The sequence below is a fragment of a genome, unplaced genomic scaffold (assembly GCF_019419815.1).
Source record: "Pyrus x bretschneideri cultivar Hongxiangsu unplaced genomic scaffold, Pyrus_bretschneideri_v1 Contig64, whole genome shotgun sequence".
Classification (NCBI taxonomy): domain Eukaryota; kingdom Viridiplantae; phylum Streptophyta; class Magnoliopsida; order Rosales; family Rosaceae; genus Pyrus; species Pyrus x bretschneideri.
This window is the reverse complement of record NW_025999803.1, coordinates 492657-508670: the sequence shown is the minus strand read 5'-3', so window position 1 is coordinate 508670 and position 16014 is coordinate 492657. Positions and strand designations below refer to the sequence as shown.

Genomic DNA, 16014 nt, shown 5'->3' with positions numbered 1-16014 from the left:
AATGAGGAAGAGGAAACGGTGGATCGAAACATATGGATTCATTCGTTGCCTCTTCGAAAGCAAAGGTATCTCATATCATCAAGGGCGAAAGCAAAGGTATCTCATATCATGCTCTTTCCCTGTCTTTTCCTTTGTCCTTGATATTACTTGCATGGCAAAGTGAAAGAAGCAATCAGCCGGCACTTGGAGTCTATCTGGACTCTATTCCCTGGTTGCTTACCTAGCTTTGCTGAGCTATCCTCTAACCCTCTTCAATACGAATTGGAGAGATTGAACAAAGAAACAGATAAGAGGAGGAAGCTCAGACCTTCGGGGGAGACCAAAGGAAGCCTGCTGCCCAGTTCAAGAGTAGCACAAAGGAAAATCAACGATGGGAGCAGCGCAGTTCAAGAGTAAGCCTGTGGAAACTCAAGATGAAGCCTCACTGCAATCACCAAGGAGAAGATGGAACGAAAACTCCATAACCAGATTTGCATCTCTAAACTCTTCTCTTTGTTAGATACATTCTGCCATGTTTAGTATGTTTAATTGCTGTTTATATGTTTGTTTGTGTTTAGTGTGGTTTTTAACATTGAGGACAATGTTTGTTTTAAGTGTGGGGGAGTTACTAAAGTGTTTTGATGCAAATTCGTAGGGTTTTATCCACCATAACTTCAAATGTTGTTTCTTGCTGTTTTTAAGTGTGTTTAGTGTGTTTTGACTTAAAAATTCGAAAATCACATAAAAATTTGAAAAACATGTTTTGAAAAGCCTAAAAAGAGTGTTTTGAGTCGTTTTTGTGTCGTAGGTCACCTTCCAACACAATGATAAGGATTTGGTTTCTAATTGCATGACTGTTGAAAAGAGTTATAAACATGGAGAAAAGTTTGATTTACTCTTGGTATATGCTTGGTTATGGTTATAATGTATGACTTCACATGCAATTATAAAAGAAAAAAATTAGTTATGTAACATGCTTGAAGGAAGGAACTCAAACAAACGCTACAACCCTGAGAGACTTGAGCCTATAACGTTCTTTGGAGAGTATAATCTGTGATTTCTTGTTTTCTAAAGTCGTTGCATGATCTCATTATTCTTTGCTTGGTTACTACTTAGAAGGCGTTTCATCGTATAGTTCCAAATGCTAGAACTCATGCCCATTTCATTCAAAGCATGTTATTGATTTGCATAACATATACCAAGATGAAGTTGTGTAGTTGCCACCATAGCCAAATAGCCTCACTTCCCATATTTCGTATATGTTGTAAGTTTTACCCCCGTTGAGCTTTGTTTAGCCTTTATTCTTTGTCAACCCACATTATCCTCACCTAGCCTAGTTTAGGACAATCCACACCTTTGTTCTTAGAAGATAGTGAGCATGACTTAAATGAATTCCTTTTGAGTTACATTATGCAAGAAAATGAGTGTGGGAGAAGGAATGCTTGTTCTTAAGTATGTTTTGAGTTTCAAAAGAAAAGAAAAACAGAAAAGAAAAGAAAGAAAGAAAAAAGAGCTTGAAAAAAAATGAAAGAATGAGTGATTGAAGTAAGGGCTCAAAACACCAATTCTGGCCCTAAATTGTCTCCCTTTTTGTTCCAAAGTTGAGTTTTCATTCAAAAGAAAATTCTAAGTTGATTCAATTGCCTTGCTCACTATTTCTTTAAGAACCTTTGTTTTCCATATCCCTTCTTTGTTATCCACACGCCCCAAGCCCCATTACAACCCGTGACTTCAATCTTGAGTGTTATGTATTTCAATTGTGGAGTTTGAATTTGGTATGAGCATATGGTGTCACTGGTTCTCGCGTCTAAGTAGTAGCATTCCATTCATGAGATCATAATCTAAACATGCTTATTAACTCCAAAAATTGCGTTCTTTGTGATACATATATGTGAGTGTTCATTTTCATGTTTACATCAATCTTCTCACATATGACTAGATTAGGGTGTGTAGTTAGAAAATCTGAGTGAAAATTGAGTGCATATCTTGTAAGGAATTGAGCAAATTCTCTAAGGCATGTTACTACATTCAAAACATGGTTTTAAATGCTTAATTGTGAACTAGTATGTGGTGACTATGATTAAGAATGTACTTAAGGGTAAAGATGGCTAAATTCTGTGGGAATAATAATTTTTAACTTGTCATGTGCATTGGAAATCCCTGAAACGATTATTGGAAGGTGTAGGTTGTGTTTTACGTGTTTAGTGTCGTTTTGTTTATTTGTTTTTATTCTGTATTGCTCGAGGACTAGCAAAAGATAAGTGTGGGGGAGTTTGATAGGAGCATATTTAGGCGACTTACTTAGCTTGTTTTCGTGCATCTATGTTGTTAATTCATAGTTGTTTTAGTAGTTTAAGCCATTTTCGTGTGTTTTTAGGTTCATATGGCTAAGGAAGCAAAAAGATGCATTTTGGAGCATTTTGGAGCAAAATTGGGCTTGGAATGGATAGCATATGATTGGAGCCAAAGTGTTGGACGAATTTGAAGGCCTTGTATTCATTTTGGACATAAAACAAAGGGCCTAGCCCATTCTCTCTTAAACCAACCCTAAGGCCATGCATTTCCTTCCAATTCCAAAGCCCACAATCACTTCAAAAGCCATGCAAAGAACCATCCATTCCATCAAAAACAATCCATCAATTCACATGCAAAACCACCATTAACACACATGCACCCAAACAAAGCCAACCTAGCTAACCCTACATGCATTCTTTATGCAACTCTTCATCATTCCACCATTCATTCTTTATTCCACAAACAAGTCACATGCATTTCCACCTTCCTACTTCATCATTTCACCACATTCTCCCTCTTTAACTCATTTCATTATTCATTCACTTTGCATTCATTCAATTCCACCCCACATGCACCCTTTATTCTTCATCATTGCAACCATGGCACATTTACACCAACAAAACAACTCCCATGCCATGGCCTACTCATATTCCCATTTCCTTTCCAACATCTCACATGCATTTCCACCTTCTTACTTCATCATTTCACCACATTTTCCCTTTTATTTCCACATGCAATTCTTCATCATTGCAACCACAAACACCTTAAACAAATAGCCATATACATCTCCACTCCTCCTATAAATACCCTTGCATTCATTCATTCAAGAATCATCTCATTTCATACACAACACACCACAAACACTTCCATCTTCTCCCTAGCCGTGAGTATCTCTCCCTTAGAATCCAAAAACCATCTTCCATTTCCACCAATCCTCAACCATTTCCATAATTCCCCAACACTTCCATCCCCCCAACCAACCTATCCTTAAACCTTGTGCTACAACAACGAGGAAGAGAAGAGTGCCTAAACGTTCATACAATTCAAGTTTTGAGTTGTTGGAATGTTTAGGTGTTTCTTTGATTTCAAAGTTTCATTTTAATTCTCTTTGTTTTGTACGTATGAGAAATGGAAGAAAATAGTGCTTAAACGTTCATACAATTCAAGTTTTGAGTTGTTGGAATGTTTAGGTGTTTCTTTGATTTCAAAGTTATGAGGAACTAAACCCCCTTTAGCTAGGGGGTGATTCGAAACTATGTTTATGTTTGTAATATGATTTGATTACTTTTAATTACGTTTCATAAGTTGTGAATTCAATTTGTTTAACTGTTTAATTGATAACCTATTTATGTATGTTTATTAAGAATGAACGCTTAATTTTCATGCATGAATTTGACGCTAGAATATAAGTGAGTTTCACGTAATAGTTATGAACTTATATTCACAAGTAGTGGAGGTTGCTTATAAACAATCGTGTTAAACATATTCTTGGCATAAGTTTCATGCAATCATAGTAACGAATGCCTCGTCAACACTTATAGTTTTCATGATGCTTAATGATTCTTGCTTGTATCTCTATTATGCAATTCATATAGGGAACTTGTGAGGAATGCTTTGGATTGTCGTATGCAATCATCCAATTCATTAACTTAAGGAAAACTTGACGGTTAATTTAAGCGGACCTAATTAACCCGGGGCGTTGAGAATTCATGGTTTATTGAAAAGCAATTAGACATCGTTTTGTATGCAAGTATAACATATGTGGAGATGAACCCCTTAGCTAGCTTCCCATCCATTCATTTCCGTCAAATCCATATTTACAATTTGTTTTATTTCCAAGTTTCCATTTTTAGTTTAAAGTCGTCCAAATCCAATCCCCCTTTACTTTATTGTTCAATTTAGTTAGAAATCAATTTAGTTTGTGTTTTTAAAGCATTTTGAGTCTTTTGGTTTGTCTTAGTGTTTTAACGTTTAGTTTCACATTCTTTGAGTCTAGTTTAGTGTTTTATCTTGTTTTTACGTTTTTGAGTCAGTTTCCAAGGTTTTAGCAATCCCTCCTAATCCCCGGTCCAGAACGATCCCTACTTATACTTATACTACAATTGACAAAAAGAGGGTTTAATTTGTGTGCGTATAAATCTAGCATCATTTACGCAGCAATGGAGCTAGTTGATGCACTCACTGGTTCATTTTTTTGGATGGACGACACTAATTCTTACTCATTTAGAGATTCTAGAGGTGGTCTATTGGTCGTAGGATTGGAAAGCACTACGGCAGGCTGCCCTAGGATTTCATGTACAACAGGATTTGTTTGTGGAACTATGGGATTTGGCATGGGTTCAATGGGGGTAATGATCTCAAGGGAGGTAGGTTGAGAAGATGGGAAACTAAAAAATAAATCATGTGAAGAGATCGAACCTGTTTTATCCACACAACCCTTGGTAGGTGTGAGTTCCTGGAAAGGAAAAGAGTCCTCATCGAATAGGACATGGCAAGACAAATAAACTCGTCTTGTGGATAAATCTTAGCATTTATATCCTTGATGGTTAAGTGAATATCCTAAAAACACATAAGACTTTGATTTGGACTCAAGTTTATTATTAGTATACGGTCTCAACCATGGAAAACAACGACTGCCAAATACTTTAAACATCTCATAGTTAGGCTTCCTTTGAAACAATTTTTCAAATGGTGAAATATTTGAGAGACCACGAGTTGGAAGTCTATTTATAATATAAGTGGCTGTTTGAAATGCATCGAACCAAAATTTATTAAGGACATGAGCATGAGACAACATGACTAAACTCGTTTCAACAATATGACGATGTTTTTGTTCAGTGAGACCGTTTTGTTCATGGTGTTTAGGGCACGAAAATCTTTGAGAAATTCCATGTAGTGCAAGAAATTGAGTAGAAGCGTGACTCTTATATTCTCCTCCCTCATCACATTGAAGAGTTTTAATAGTACAATTAAACATATTTTCCACTTTCTTTTTAAACGTGATAAACACTTCAAAGACTTGAGATTTTTGCTTAAGGGGAAAAATCCATGAATATTGTGAAAAATCATCCACAAAAATCAAATAATATTTATATCCTTCAACTTAAACCACAGGAGAACACCAAATATCAGAATGCAAAAGTTCTAATGGAAATTTAGAAATAGACTTGGAGGTACTAAACGGCAATTTAGAAATCTTGCCTAATGGGCATGACTGACAAAACTTTACATCATTGGTGCCATGAATTGGCACTTGATTATTTGAAACTAAAAACTTGATTATTTGAACGGCAGGATGGCCTAAACTAGAGTGCCATTTGTGCCAAGACACGAACTCCTACGAATGCAAACAAAGGATGCTTAGATATTCCACAACCACTTTGAAATGGGTATAAGCCATTCTCACACTTCCATTGGACTAGGTCTTGAGGTCCTTAACAACAAAATGGTATGGAAAAATTAAAAGGTAACAATGGTTATATAGGGTAAATCTATGAGCATATATTATGTTTGTTGAAGCAGATGGACAATGCAAAATATTATTAAGGTTAAACAAGCAAGAAGTAGTATTTATTTGATTCGAACCAGATTGAGCAATAGAAAGGCCAGTGTCATTATCTACACCTCCAATGTTTTCATTACCATTGTACTCTTTAGGATTCACCAAGTTCTATCAAGAGTGATGTGAGCATTTGCTCATGTATCGAGCAACCAGGAACCATTGTTTAGGCGATTCAAAACAATCGGTGAAGACTCCATTGCACTCAGACGCTTGGTGGGAATACGACCTTCATACGTAACATTCATGCGTTGATAACAATCAAGGGCTAGATGCCCTTCCTTTCCACATATTTGGTAGGTAATACGATTGCCTCTACACCCAAACCGATCACGATTACCACCAGAAGCATGCTGGTAGTTGTTGTTGCGAGAACTAGAGACTCGTGGATTAACATCTCCACGATTGGACAAAAAACCATAGTACCACGAGAACGTCCACCACATCCTCTCGCCTTTACAAAAGCATTCACTGGGGCTGATTCAACTAGTGGGACAGTTTGTTCCACCATCATTCTCTCCGTAGTCAAGAGAAAAGCTTTAATAGTTGGGTACGTGATAAATGTATCATGTTCCTGAGCAGCATTGACGGTTATTTCAAACGCATGACCAAGGTTGTTCAAAATGATTTGGGCAAGTTCATCATCGTCCTTAGGCTTACCAGTTGAAGCCAAATTATCAGTAATCGCATTCATCTTATCAAGATAATCAGCAACAGATAACTCACCTTTCTTACTTTGGAGTAGTTCATTGCAGAGGAAAAGGATTCAATTTTGGGATGATGACGCATACCTTTGCTTGAGTGTTGCCCATGTTGTACGAACAGACTGTTTGCTTGCCACAGTAGCAAGAATTGAGGTAGTGAGAAAGCCATTGATCTAGCTGAGGATCATTTGGTCTTGCTGCATCCACTTGTTGTAGGCGGGATTGACAGAGTTGCTCCCAGCAAGGTGTTTGGGAGGGCAAACAACGGAACCATCGACGTAACCCATAAGATCATGACTTTTAAGGATTGGAAGGATTTGAGCTAACCACAGGGGATAGTTAGTCCTATCTAGCTTAATGTTGACAACAGTAGTCATGGAAGAAGCCATGTTGGCAACAGGAAATGCAGGTGGGGGATTTTGGTGGGAATGACTCGCACCAGTGTTGTTGTTGTTGGAAGACATGATGGGTAGAAAAAAAAATTGGATCTTCTATTGTTGGACTTATAAGGCTCTGAATACCATAAAGAACTAGGATTTGTAAAGAACTAGGTTTCCAGTAAACTGGTTTTCCAGGATAGTAAATACCGCACAAGGTTTTTCTTCACTATATTGCATAGCCTCAACAGCGTAGGGTGCAATCTATTTATAATCAACTTCAGATTACATCAGGACTTTCAAAATCCTATTTACAAGGTATAATTCAAAATTCAAAAATAACAAACTATCACTTGAATACACGGTGGAAACTGATTACAACAACTTTGAAAAATCAAATAATAATAACAGAAAAGCTAGCCAATCAGAACTGCTGACCAAGTAAACAAACTCAGGAGTTTGTATTGGAAGAGGATTCACGACTCAGTCTTTCACAAAGTTCCATGCATTTCTTCCTGAGGATTCATTTATTTTTTCATGATTTGAATTTGGTTTGATAAGAAATAAAACAGGAATGCGATAAGGGTTACAAAAGCTTCATTCAAATCCAAAAAATAAAAGAAAAGAAAACGCCATTGCCGAGGATCGAACCTGGGTCATCCGAGTGACAAGCAGGAATACTTACCACTATACTACAATGACTTTGTTGTACTTTTAGAACATATTCAATACATACAACCATGTCATGTTATAAATTTTCTAAATTTCAGTCTCTCATAAGTTCAATAATAAGCTTCTTTTTATTGAATACCTACACATCTTTTGAGAAATAATTTTCACATCTTTTTCTCCTTTCACATTTATTTTTATTCTTTCAATCATCAGATTAAAGAAATTAAAAAAAAAAAAAGGGTAAAATAAAAAGGAAGAAGTGCGAAAGGAGGAAATAAATTGCATTGATATTTTCCCATCTTTGTTACAGACCAAAATAATGCTAAAGAACAAGAGATTTATAGCCCAAGTGATTAAAAGTATTCACTTCTTACAATCAAGTTGTGTTCAGTTTCCAGTTTCTCAATATCGTTTGTATTGTAAAATAGGATACTTATCTTTCGAAAACTAATTACTTTTCCAATTTAGTTTTGGTTCATTGAGGTTAGGTTTGGGTGATGGGGGAAATTATTAATTTTTTTTTTTTGAACAAACGATATTATCTACACTAAGGGAAAGGGGGTAGGCTTAGCCTTACAATGGGCTAGCAATAATGTGGTTCAAACTCACCTTTGGCGAGAATCAAACTTAAGACCTCTCACTTACAAGTGAAGATGAATACCACTAGACCATAGTATTAAGTGGTGGGGAAATTATTCTTTTAGGAATAGTGCCATTCACTTACTCATTTGTACCTCCCACACACTCTTTTTAATTTTGGTCATTGATTTTCTTCAATTCATTAAGTTTGATTGCCATAAATTGAGAAGGATGTGTGTGAGGTAAAAATTAGTATGTGAATAGCACTACCCTTCTTTTAGTTGAAGTGTTTATGGGTTTAACAGGAGATGCCCTATTCAGGATGCTCTACTTTGTATGTTATTGCTTTGGCCCATATTATTCCAACACGGTGACATAGCACACTATGCTCCTTTATTTTTATTTTTTTGTCGTTATATTGTACAAACTAAACGAAAGCAATATATAAAATTAGGGAACTCTAACGAAAAGTTCTAGGTACTGTTCACTTTAACAAAAAACCACATTTTAACACTAAAAAGTCAATCCTGGTACTATTCATTTTACCCTTTGTTTTGTCCTTATCGTTAAAACTCAAAGTTTTCAAACCCTTTTCATTAGTTTTCCTATAAAATTAAGGGACAATTTGAGATTGCTTTGCTTTTTTAAAAAAATTATTTTTGATGTGCTTTAAAAGTAATTATTTGTAAAATAAAGCAGATGAGGTAAAATGTATTTTTTTAAGGGGTGTGCTATCCACACACCCCATTTTGCTTCTCACACACCCCTTGATAATTTATGTCCGTTGATCTTCTTCAATTCATCCGATCTGAAGATCAAAAATTAAAAAAGTGTGCGAGAAGTAAAATGGGATGTGTGGATACCACACCCGCTTTTTAAATATTGTGAGTATGAAAATGAGTGTAAAAACGTTGATAATTTTTAATGTAAAAGGAATATAGTTGTATATAATAACAAATATGGACATGGTAGTAGGGGTGGTGGCGATGATAGCGGTGGTGGTAGAGGCAATGGTGGGGTATAGTGGTTGTGCCAGTAGTGGGGATGGTGGTAGAGGCGATGGTGGTGGCGTTTGTGGTTGTGGTTATGGCGGCGGCGGCGGCGGCAACAATGGTTGTGGTGGTGGTGTAAGGTTAGTGTTTGTAGTGGTAGGTGGTGACAGTCACTTTATTTTCAAAGAAATAAAATGTATGGACAGTTAAAAATAATGTCATTTCAAAATCTAATGAGTAGTACATGAGTTGAAAATATGTATTAAATGTTGAACTCCACTTTTTATTTAAACACCTTTATTTTAACCGAGCGACTCATCACATATAAAAAAATAATTTCCGGACATTCTTCTTCTTTTTACTCACATGTGCCAACTATTTTCCATTCCCAAATCCAATAAACCCTCCCACATGCATTTATTTACCTGATTAAACAACACGTAGTCAATCTTTTCGTGGTTATCATTTAAAGTAGCACTGTCTCTCTCATTAGAAACCAAAAGCTCATCCAATCTGCTCGTCCACCAACCATCCCTCTCTCACCTTATCCATTCAACATCTCTCATCCCATGCCATACAAAACTCAGCCCATTTGGTTTCCCTTCATCTCTCTACTTGTACAAACCACAAACCCCGTAACAAAAAAGGTAACAACATATTTCCTCACCAAAACAATCCATTTTTCAATTAACTTTGTCTAAATATTTGTGTTTTTTCTTCTTCAGAAAGTTATAGCAATGGCAACAGCCTCAGCCACTGTCTCTCCAGCAATGGTTGCTGCCACCACAGTGGCCAAATCAAGGAGGATGAATTCATCAGCAAACAATGTGACGTACATAACAGGACTCAATGCCTTCTCTGGACTCAAAGCTCAGAGCAGTGTGGCCTCCCTTGGCCTTCCACAGAGCACTGAGCAGTCCTTTGCTAGGGTTGTGAGCTCATTGAGAGCCCCATCAAGGGGCAATGGCGGCGGCGGTGGTGGTGCACTGTCTTCCACCTGCAATGCTGTTGGTGAGATTTTTAAGATTGCTGCCATCCTCAATGGACTCACTCTCGTCGGAGTTGCGGTCGGATTCGTGCTTCTTCGGATCGAAGCAGCGGTTGAGGAGGCGGCTGAGGCTGAGTAAGGAGAATTTTCAGATGCCTTTGATTATGTTTGCTTATATCAACACTGTAACATCTCTCTTTCAAAAATACTTGATTTTATGTAGCAATGATTAATATTTTTAGTTTCTTGAATTGCATTGAATTGAATGCTCAACAATCTCATCCTAAATTGTGCCTGCCACTCTGTTAAACATAATTGCAATGCCTAATAAACCATTTCAGAAACTAGGGTTGAACCAAGTTTTGGTTAGAATGTTAATAACATATCCCTTTGCTTATTGTTTTGGTCACTGTTCTAAAAATCTCCGCCTACTGCTGCTTAAACCTTGCCTAGGCACTAGGCGGTTGGCTACTGTCCTGATTAATCTCTAGGCGTTTGAAAATTAAGAAAATGCACCTAGACCTGCTTAGGCGTTCACCTAGTCAGCCTAAACCCGCCCACTTAGACAGAAAATTGATAACTTTCGTTTTGCATTTTAATTTTTCAATAAAATGTAAGAGACTTGTTGAATACTTGGATGAACACTCATTATATGCTTGTTCCCATGTTTTCAATATGTTCTACTACTTTATAATTTATATGTCATTAAGTGAAAATAAGCACTTATATATACAATATATAATAAATTTACTTAAATAAGAAGAAAGATAAAGCATTAAGCAAGGCACATGTGTCATATTCTTTTGGGTAAGGGAGGCAGACGTAGTTCCAGCCACAACAACACGCAGATTGGAAGCTTTATTGCTTTTGCATGTCGGTTGACCATTCGCGCATTCACTCACATCCCCTCCAGTTTTCACACTTGCACAAACACGGGATTCATGAGCGTTCATCGTCACCTTTTCAGTTTTCTTCATAAGCAACGGGAAATGATTTCTGCACACCATTATTTTATTATGCAAGCTTTTGTGTTTGTTTTTGTTCCTTTATTTTACTTTGATTTGTTCAATCTAAAAGGAGAAAATGTTAGATAAGCATTTGTTATGGTAAAAGAAAGATCAAAACGCTCCTCGATCCAGCCCATTTTAATAAATTATTGATCATATAACTATAAATCAGAAGGGATCGAACCCTCGACTTATCATGTTCCCCAAAGGAAGGCTTGCCCCAAATAACTACCAAGTTTTCTAAGGATGTGCTTCCTTGAAATCATTTATGGCTATAGGGACATCTGCTCCTCTACTCTGGAGTTGCTCATACTCTATTGACAGCTCCCTTGGAATGCATTTGCCTGCAAATTTCAGGCATGTGCATCCTGTGAATATCAAAATTCCACAAAGTATCCAACTAAATTGCTAGTTTGCCAATGCTCGTGCCCTAAAATCAGCCTTACTTGTCCCACAAGTTACCGCTCCAAGCGTGCTATCACCGTTACCCTCAACAAAATGGACAACGCAACCCTTCGGAACAAACCTAAGAAACCCATAGCATGAATCCCATGTTCATAAACCAGCAACCCTGAAAAACAACTGAAATCGAAAGAACAAGTGCTGCAGGAAGATTGGTTCGGAAACAAGTTGCTGCTACAGCTGCCATGACGGAAGCAAACACAATGAGCTGCAACAACCAGTGGTAATGCCCTTCAAGCCCAACATGGTCCGCTGAGTGGAAATGGAGTAGGAAAAGCTCTTGGCAAAAAACAGAGGCTACTAGTATTCCAACGACCCGGATAGGCATGGACGGAGCCAATCAAGGCTCACTAGGGACAGATGCTCCCACTCAAGTAATTTGTTTGTTAAATTGCAGACTTCAGTTATATAATATACACGGGTTATCTTTGTAGTAAATATATGTATCTAATGTTCAACATACTTACACACTACTTCACTCCATAATATGAGCAAAAGTGCTCTTGTTCTGACATTCAAACCAAAAAACCTTATCCCGCCTATCATGTAGAAATATTTTTCTCATCATTTTGCCACTTTCCACTACTAGACTAAAATTTTTGTACCATTGGAATTGTGATACACCATCATTTGAAATCATCCATATTATCATATTGGGTATTAAGCCATCCTATAATAAGGTCTTCTTAGTCATTTTTCAGGATGCCCCTACTAAAAGAAATTTCTAGCTTCGTCCTTGCGGATAGGGTGTGAAATGAATGAATCAACTCAGCACAAAGCATAAAGGCTGCAAATACGATGAGGTGGAGGAACATGGTTGCATGCTCCAAGTTATGGAGCTTGAAAGAGAAATGAAGAAAAGGGAAGTCTATAACTTGCATCAGAATTGCCAATACAGAGAAAGATAAGATAAAAATGAGCTCCAAGTGTTTGAGTTTCGAAAGTGGGGAATTGAATGGGTACTAAAACCTTATCGTAAAGTTATTAGGGCCTTTGAGAAAATAGGATCTGATAGTGTTGACGGTGTGCCATAAATCAAGGAGGGTGAGAGCAAAGCCGGGTACTATGTGTCAGACAAAGGTCCCCATTGAAAACTAACCTTGACAGATCAGGGTTTTCGGTGCATGATCTGCAGCAGATAGAGCTTAATTCACAATAATCTCCAAACATACCTTAAATACTTGAAGCCAAAGCAGTGGCAGAGGACACTAAAAGCACTTGGTGCATGATGCATGTGTTTCCACAAACAAAATAATTCACAAAACGACACTTGGCTTAGTGTGACAACAAAATTAGTATCTGACATGGAAGTGTCACCCCATGAGAAGATTAACGGTGTTACTTCAAGCTCACGAAAATTACATTATACTGAGATTTCAAGCTGATTAGTTTAAGTTAATGCTTATTAGTCGATTTGCAAGTAGTGGAGAGTGAAGTGGTTTTCAGTATAGTGTGTGTGGCAATTAAGATGTTCCCACTAGTTAAAAATATATCTTTATTCCTGTGGTCCTTATGCAACTAAGGAATTGTAAAGTGAAGGTAAAAGTTGTAAGATTCCTGGGATATTACCTTGCCACTATACGAGTGCGTGGAAGATGGTCATCTTCTGAGTTCAACTGGTCAAGCGAACTGTTGAACTTCTCGGAACCTTGAAAAGAACAACAGTTTTAAATTTCACAGCGATCAAATTTTTGGATTTGATTAACTAAGGCATAGAACACATCTATATCAAGCAGCAGTACCTCAAACCTACTCATGTGAAATCTAAGCAAATACCAGCAAGAACCAAGAAGTTGGCTTCGATTACGACTAAAATATAGCAGTGACCTCGCATTTCAGTTTTCAATTTATCCCAGGAAAACAAAAAAAAAAGGAACAATTCACAATCTAACTAAACTAACATAGTGATTGCAATTTAATGCAGTTTTAAACCTTCTGTTCCAGGTAGAATTGAAAAGGAAACAGGAATAAAGGATGTGGCTGCTCCCAGATATGTATAAAGATCATCAACAAAGAGTATCTAGATACAATGAAATTCCAAAACGCATTTATTGAGCAAATATGACAGACTTTACTGCTATAAATTAACTTGATGACAATACCCTCTTTATGGGGATGCATGATACACCGTTTACAATTAAACAAAATTCAAGTCTAATGTATGCACATGGTATAGCTCATAGCTCACTAGTCATGACCAAAAAGTAAATAAAAAATGACAAAGGAAAAGTTAAATCATCTTACAGCAGTGCGTCCTTTGGGAACCCATTCAGTTATTTCGAATCAACTACGATAAAACTATTGAAATATATAGATATCTGAGATGATTAAGGGCAGAATTTTGGTTTGAGACCACCCGTTTCTCCTTGAAAGCAGAGAACGTGGATGGAAAATTCATGAATCGCCCTTCCTCAAAAATTCATCAACATTCCCAATGCCCTCAATCAGAGAATAATATGTGTTGTCATTAGGTCTGATGCCTCTGCTCGCCATTTCTTTCAGGAGCTCTTCTGCAAGATCGCCTTCTTGGTTTTTGCGTACTCCTTGTATGAGGGCATTGTAAGTTAGAACTCTAGGATTGAAACCTATACTCAACATCTCATTGTGAACCTTAAAGGCATCCTTCAAATCACCTCTTTTACTGTAACCACTAATGAGGGTATTAAAACTAATGTGAATGGGTTTAATTCCTCTTCTCTTCATCTCCTCCATTAGTTGACGGGCTTCCTCAACTTTCCCCTCCCTGGAACACCCTTGCATTAGGGTATTGTAAGTCACTCCATCTGGATGGACCTTCATCTTATCAATCGTCTCCAAAAGTGCAAATGCGCACTCCATGGTACCATTAGCACAGTGACCATCAATCAAGGCGAACATCACAAGATCCAGCAGAACCCTTTCGCAGCAATTTCTTAAACAAGTCATCTGCCTCCTGCATTCTTTTCCTTTTTACTCAAAACATAAATAAGTGACGTATAAGTTACCTTGGTAGGCTCTCTATCCATTACTCAACATTTCGTCACGGAGACTAAAGGCTTTCTTTGCAATCCCACTTCTGCAATAGCCATTAATAAGGATATTATAAGTAATTGCATCAGGATCCATGCCCTTATCTTTGATTTCTTTGACCATATCATCAACTTCGACCATTTTTCCTTCCATTAACAATGCATGAATCAACAAATTGTAAGTTGACACAGTTGGCAGTACACCCTTCTTCACCATCTCGTCTCTATAACCGAAAGCCTTGTCCAGATCCCCTTTGTTGCAATAACCATCAATCAAGGTGTTAAATGTCACAGCAGTTGAAACCAGCCCAATTTCCAGCATTTTATCGAAAAGTCCAGATGCTTCCTCAAGTTTTCTTTCCTTGCACATGCTGCTAATAATCAAACCATAAGTGTAAGAATCCGGCTCCACGCCTTTATCTTTCAATGCACTAAAGAGCATCTGAGCCCTTCCAATTCTCCCAACCGAACAATATCCGTGAATTATAGTATTATAAGTGACAACATTCGACTGAATGCCCAAAATCTCCATAAACCCAAGAAACTCCGTTGCCTCTTCAACTTCCCTTCTTTACACAACACATTGATCATTATGTTAAGGGTAGAAACACTTGATTTGATCTTCAACCTAAACATCTCGGCATACAAAACCCACGCCCTATCCGTGCGATACATCTTCAAGAACATACTCAACATGTCATTGCACGTCAAATTATTAGGTAAAACACCTTTATCTTTCATCAAGTAAAAGCACTCAAGAGCCTCATCAGCCCTCTTCATTTCACAGCAAGCCTGCACCAGCAAATCAAACCCGAGACTGCTTTTCTCACTCAGACGCTCTCTCGAAAGCGCCAATGCCTAAAAAATCTCTCTAACAGTGGCACTGCCACTACCAACCACTTGCTTCAAGATCTAGAGAGCGTTTTGGGGAAGGTTGGGCGACAATGGCGATGGCGAGGCAGCGGATGTCGACATCCAGGAGGTGGAACTCGATGTGGGAGATGAATTTGAGGACAAGTTCGGGGCTTTTGCGGAGGTCGAAGAGGGCGTCAGAGATTAGGGAAGGGGGAATGTTGGGAGAAATGTGTTTGATGAAATACCACTGAGAAGACTGGCTGGAGGTGAGGAGGGTGTTGTGGAGCCAAAAATAATCAAGAGGCGACACGTGAATTTTTGGGTATAAAAGAACAAAATAACCCTCGAGACACACCGGAACGCCTATGCGTGAGCAATGGACAATCATCCTTCAATCAAGTCAAAAGTGTCCAAATAGGTATTTATTTACAACTTATATCATCCATCCTCATCATATTTTCTCCACAAGGTAACCCCAAAATCCTACCTTTTTTATTATATTAATTAGCCAATTAATCAAACAATAATCCCATCAAT

The 16014-nt window shown here is 37.6% G+C and overlaps 1 protein-coding gene and 1 pseudogene across 1 annotated transcript; one reads left to right on the top strand and one right to left on the bottom strand.

The window, feature by feature from the left end:
* Positions 1-9643: 9643 nt before the first annotated feature.
* Positions 9644-10396, top strand: LOC125472097 (cytochrome b6-f complex subunit 7, chloroplastic-like). The gene is made up of 2 exons (XM_048573160.1): positions 9644-9804; positions 9883-10396. Exons 1-2 carry the CDS (start codon positions 9727-9729, stop codon positions 10282-10284), a joined length of 480 nt encoding a protein of 159 aa, XP_048429117.1. The 5' UTR covers positions 9644-9726; the 3' UTR covers positions 10285-10396.
* Positions 10397-12466: 2070 nt separating this feature from the next.
* LOC125472112 lies at positions 12467-15766 on the bottom strand (annotated as a pseudogene).
* Between the last annotated feature and the right edge of the window lie 248 nt (positions 15767-16014).

Bases quoted from the DNA above. Each gene is read 5' to 3' on its own strand.
- LOC125472097 (XM_048573160.1), top strand. From the start codon at position 9,727: ATGCCATACAAAACTCAGCCCATTTGGTTTCCCTTCATCTCTCTACTT. The intron at 9,805-9,882 runs GTAACAACATAT...TTTCTTCTTCAG, and splicing joins CAAACCCCGTAACAAAAAAG to AAAGTTATAGCAATGGCAAC.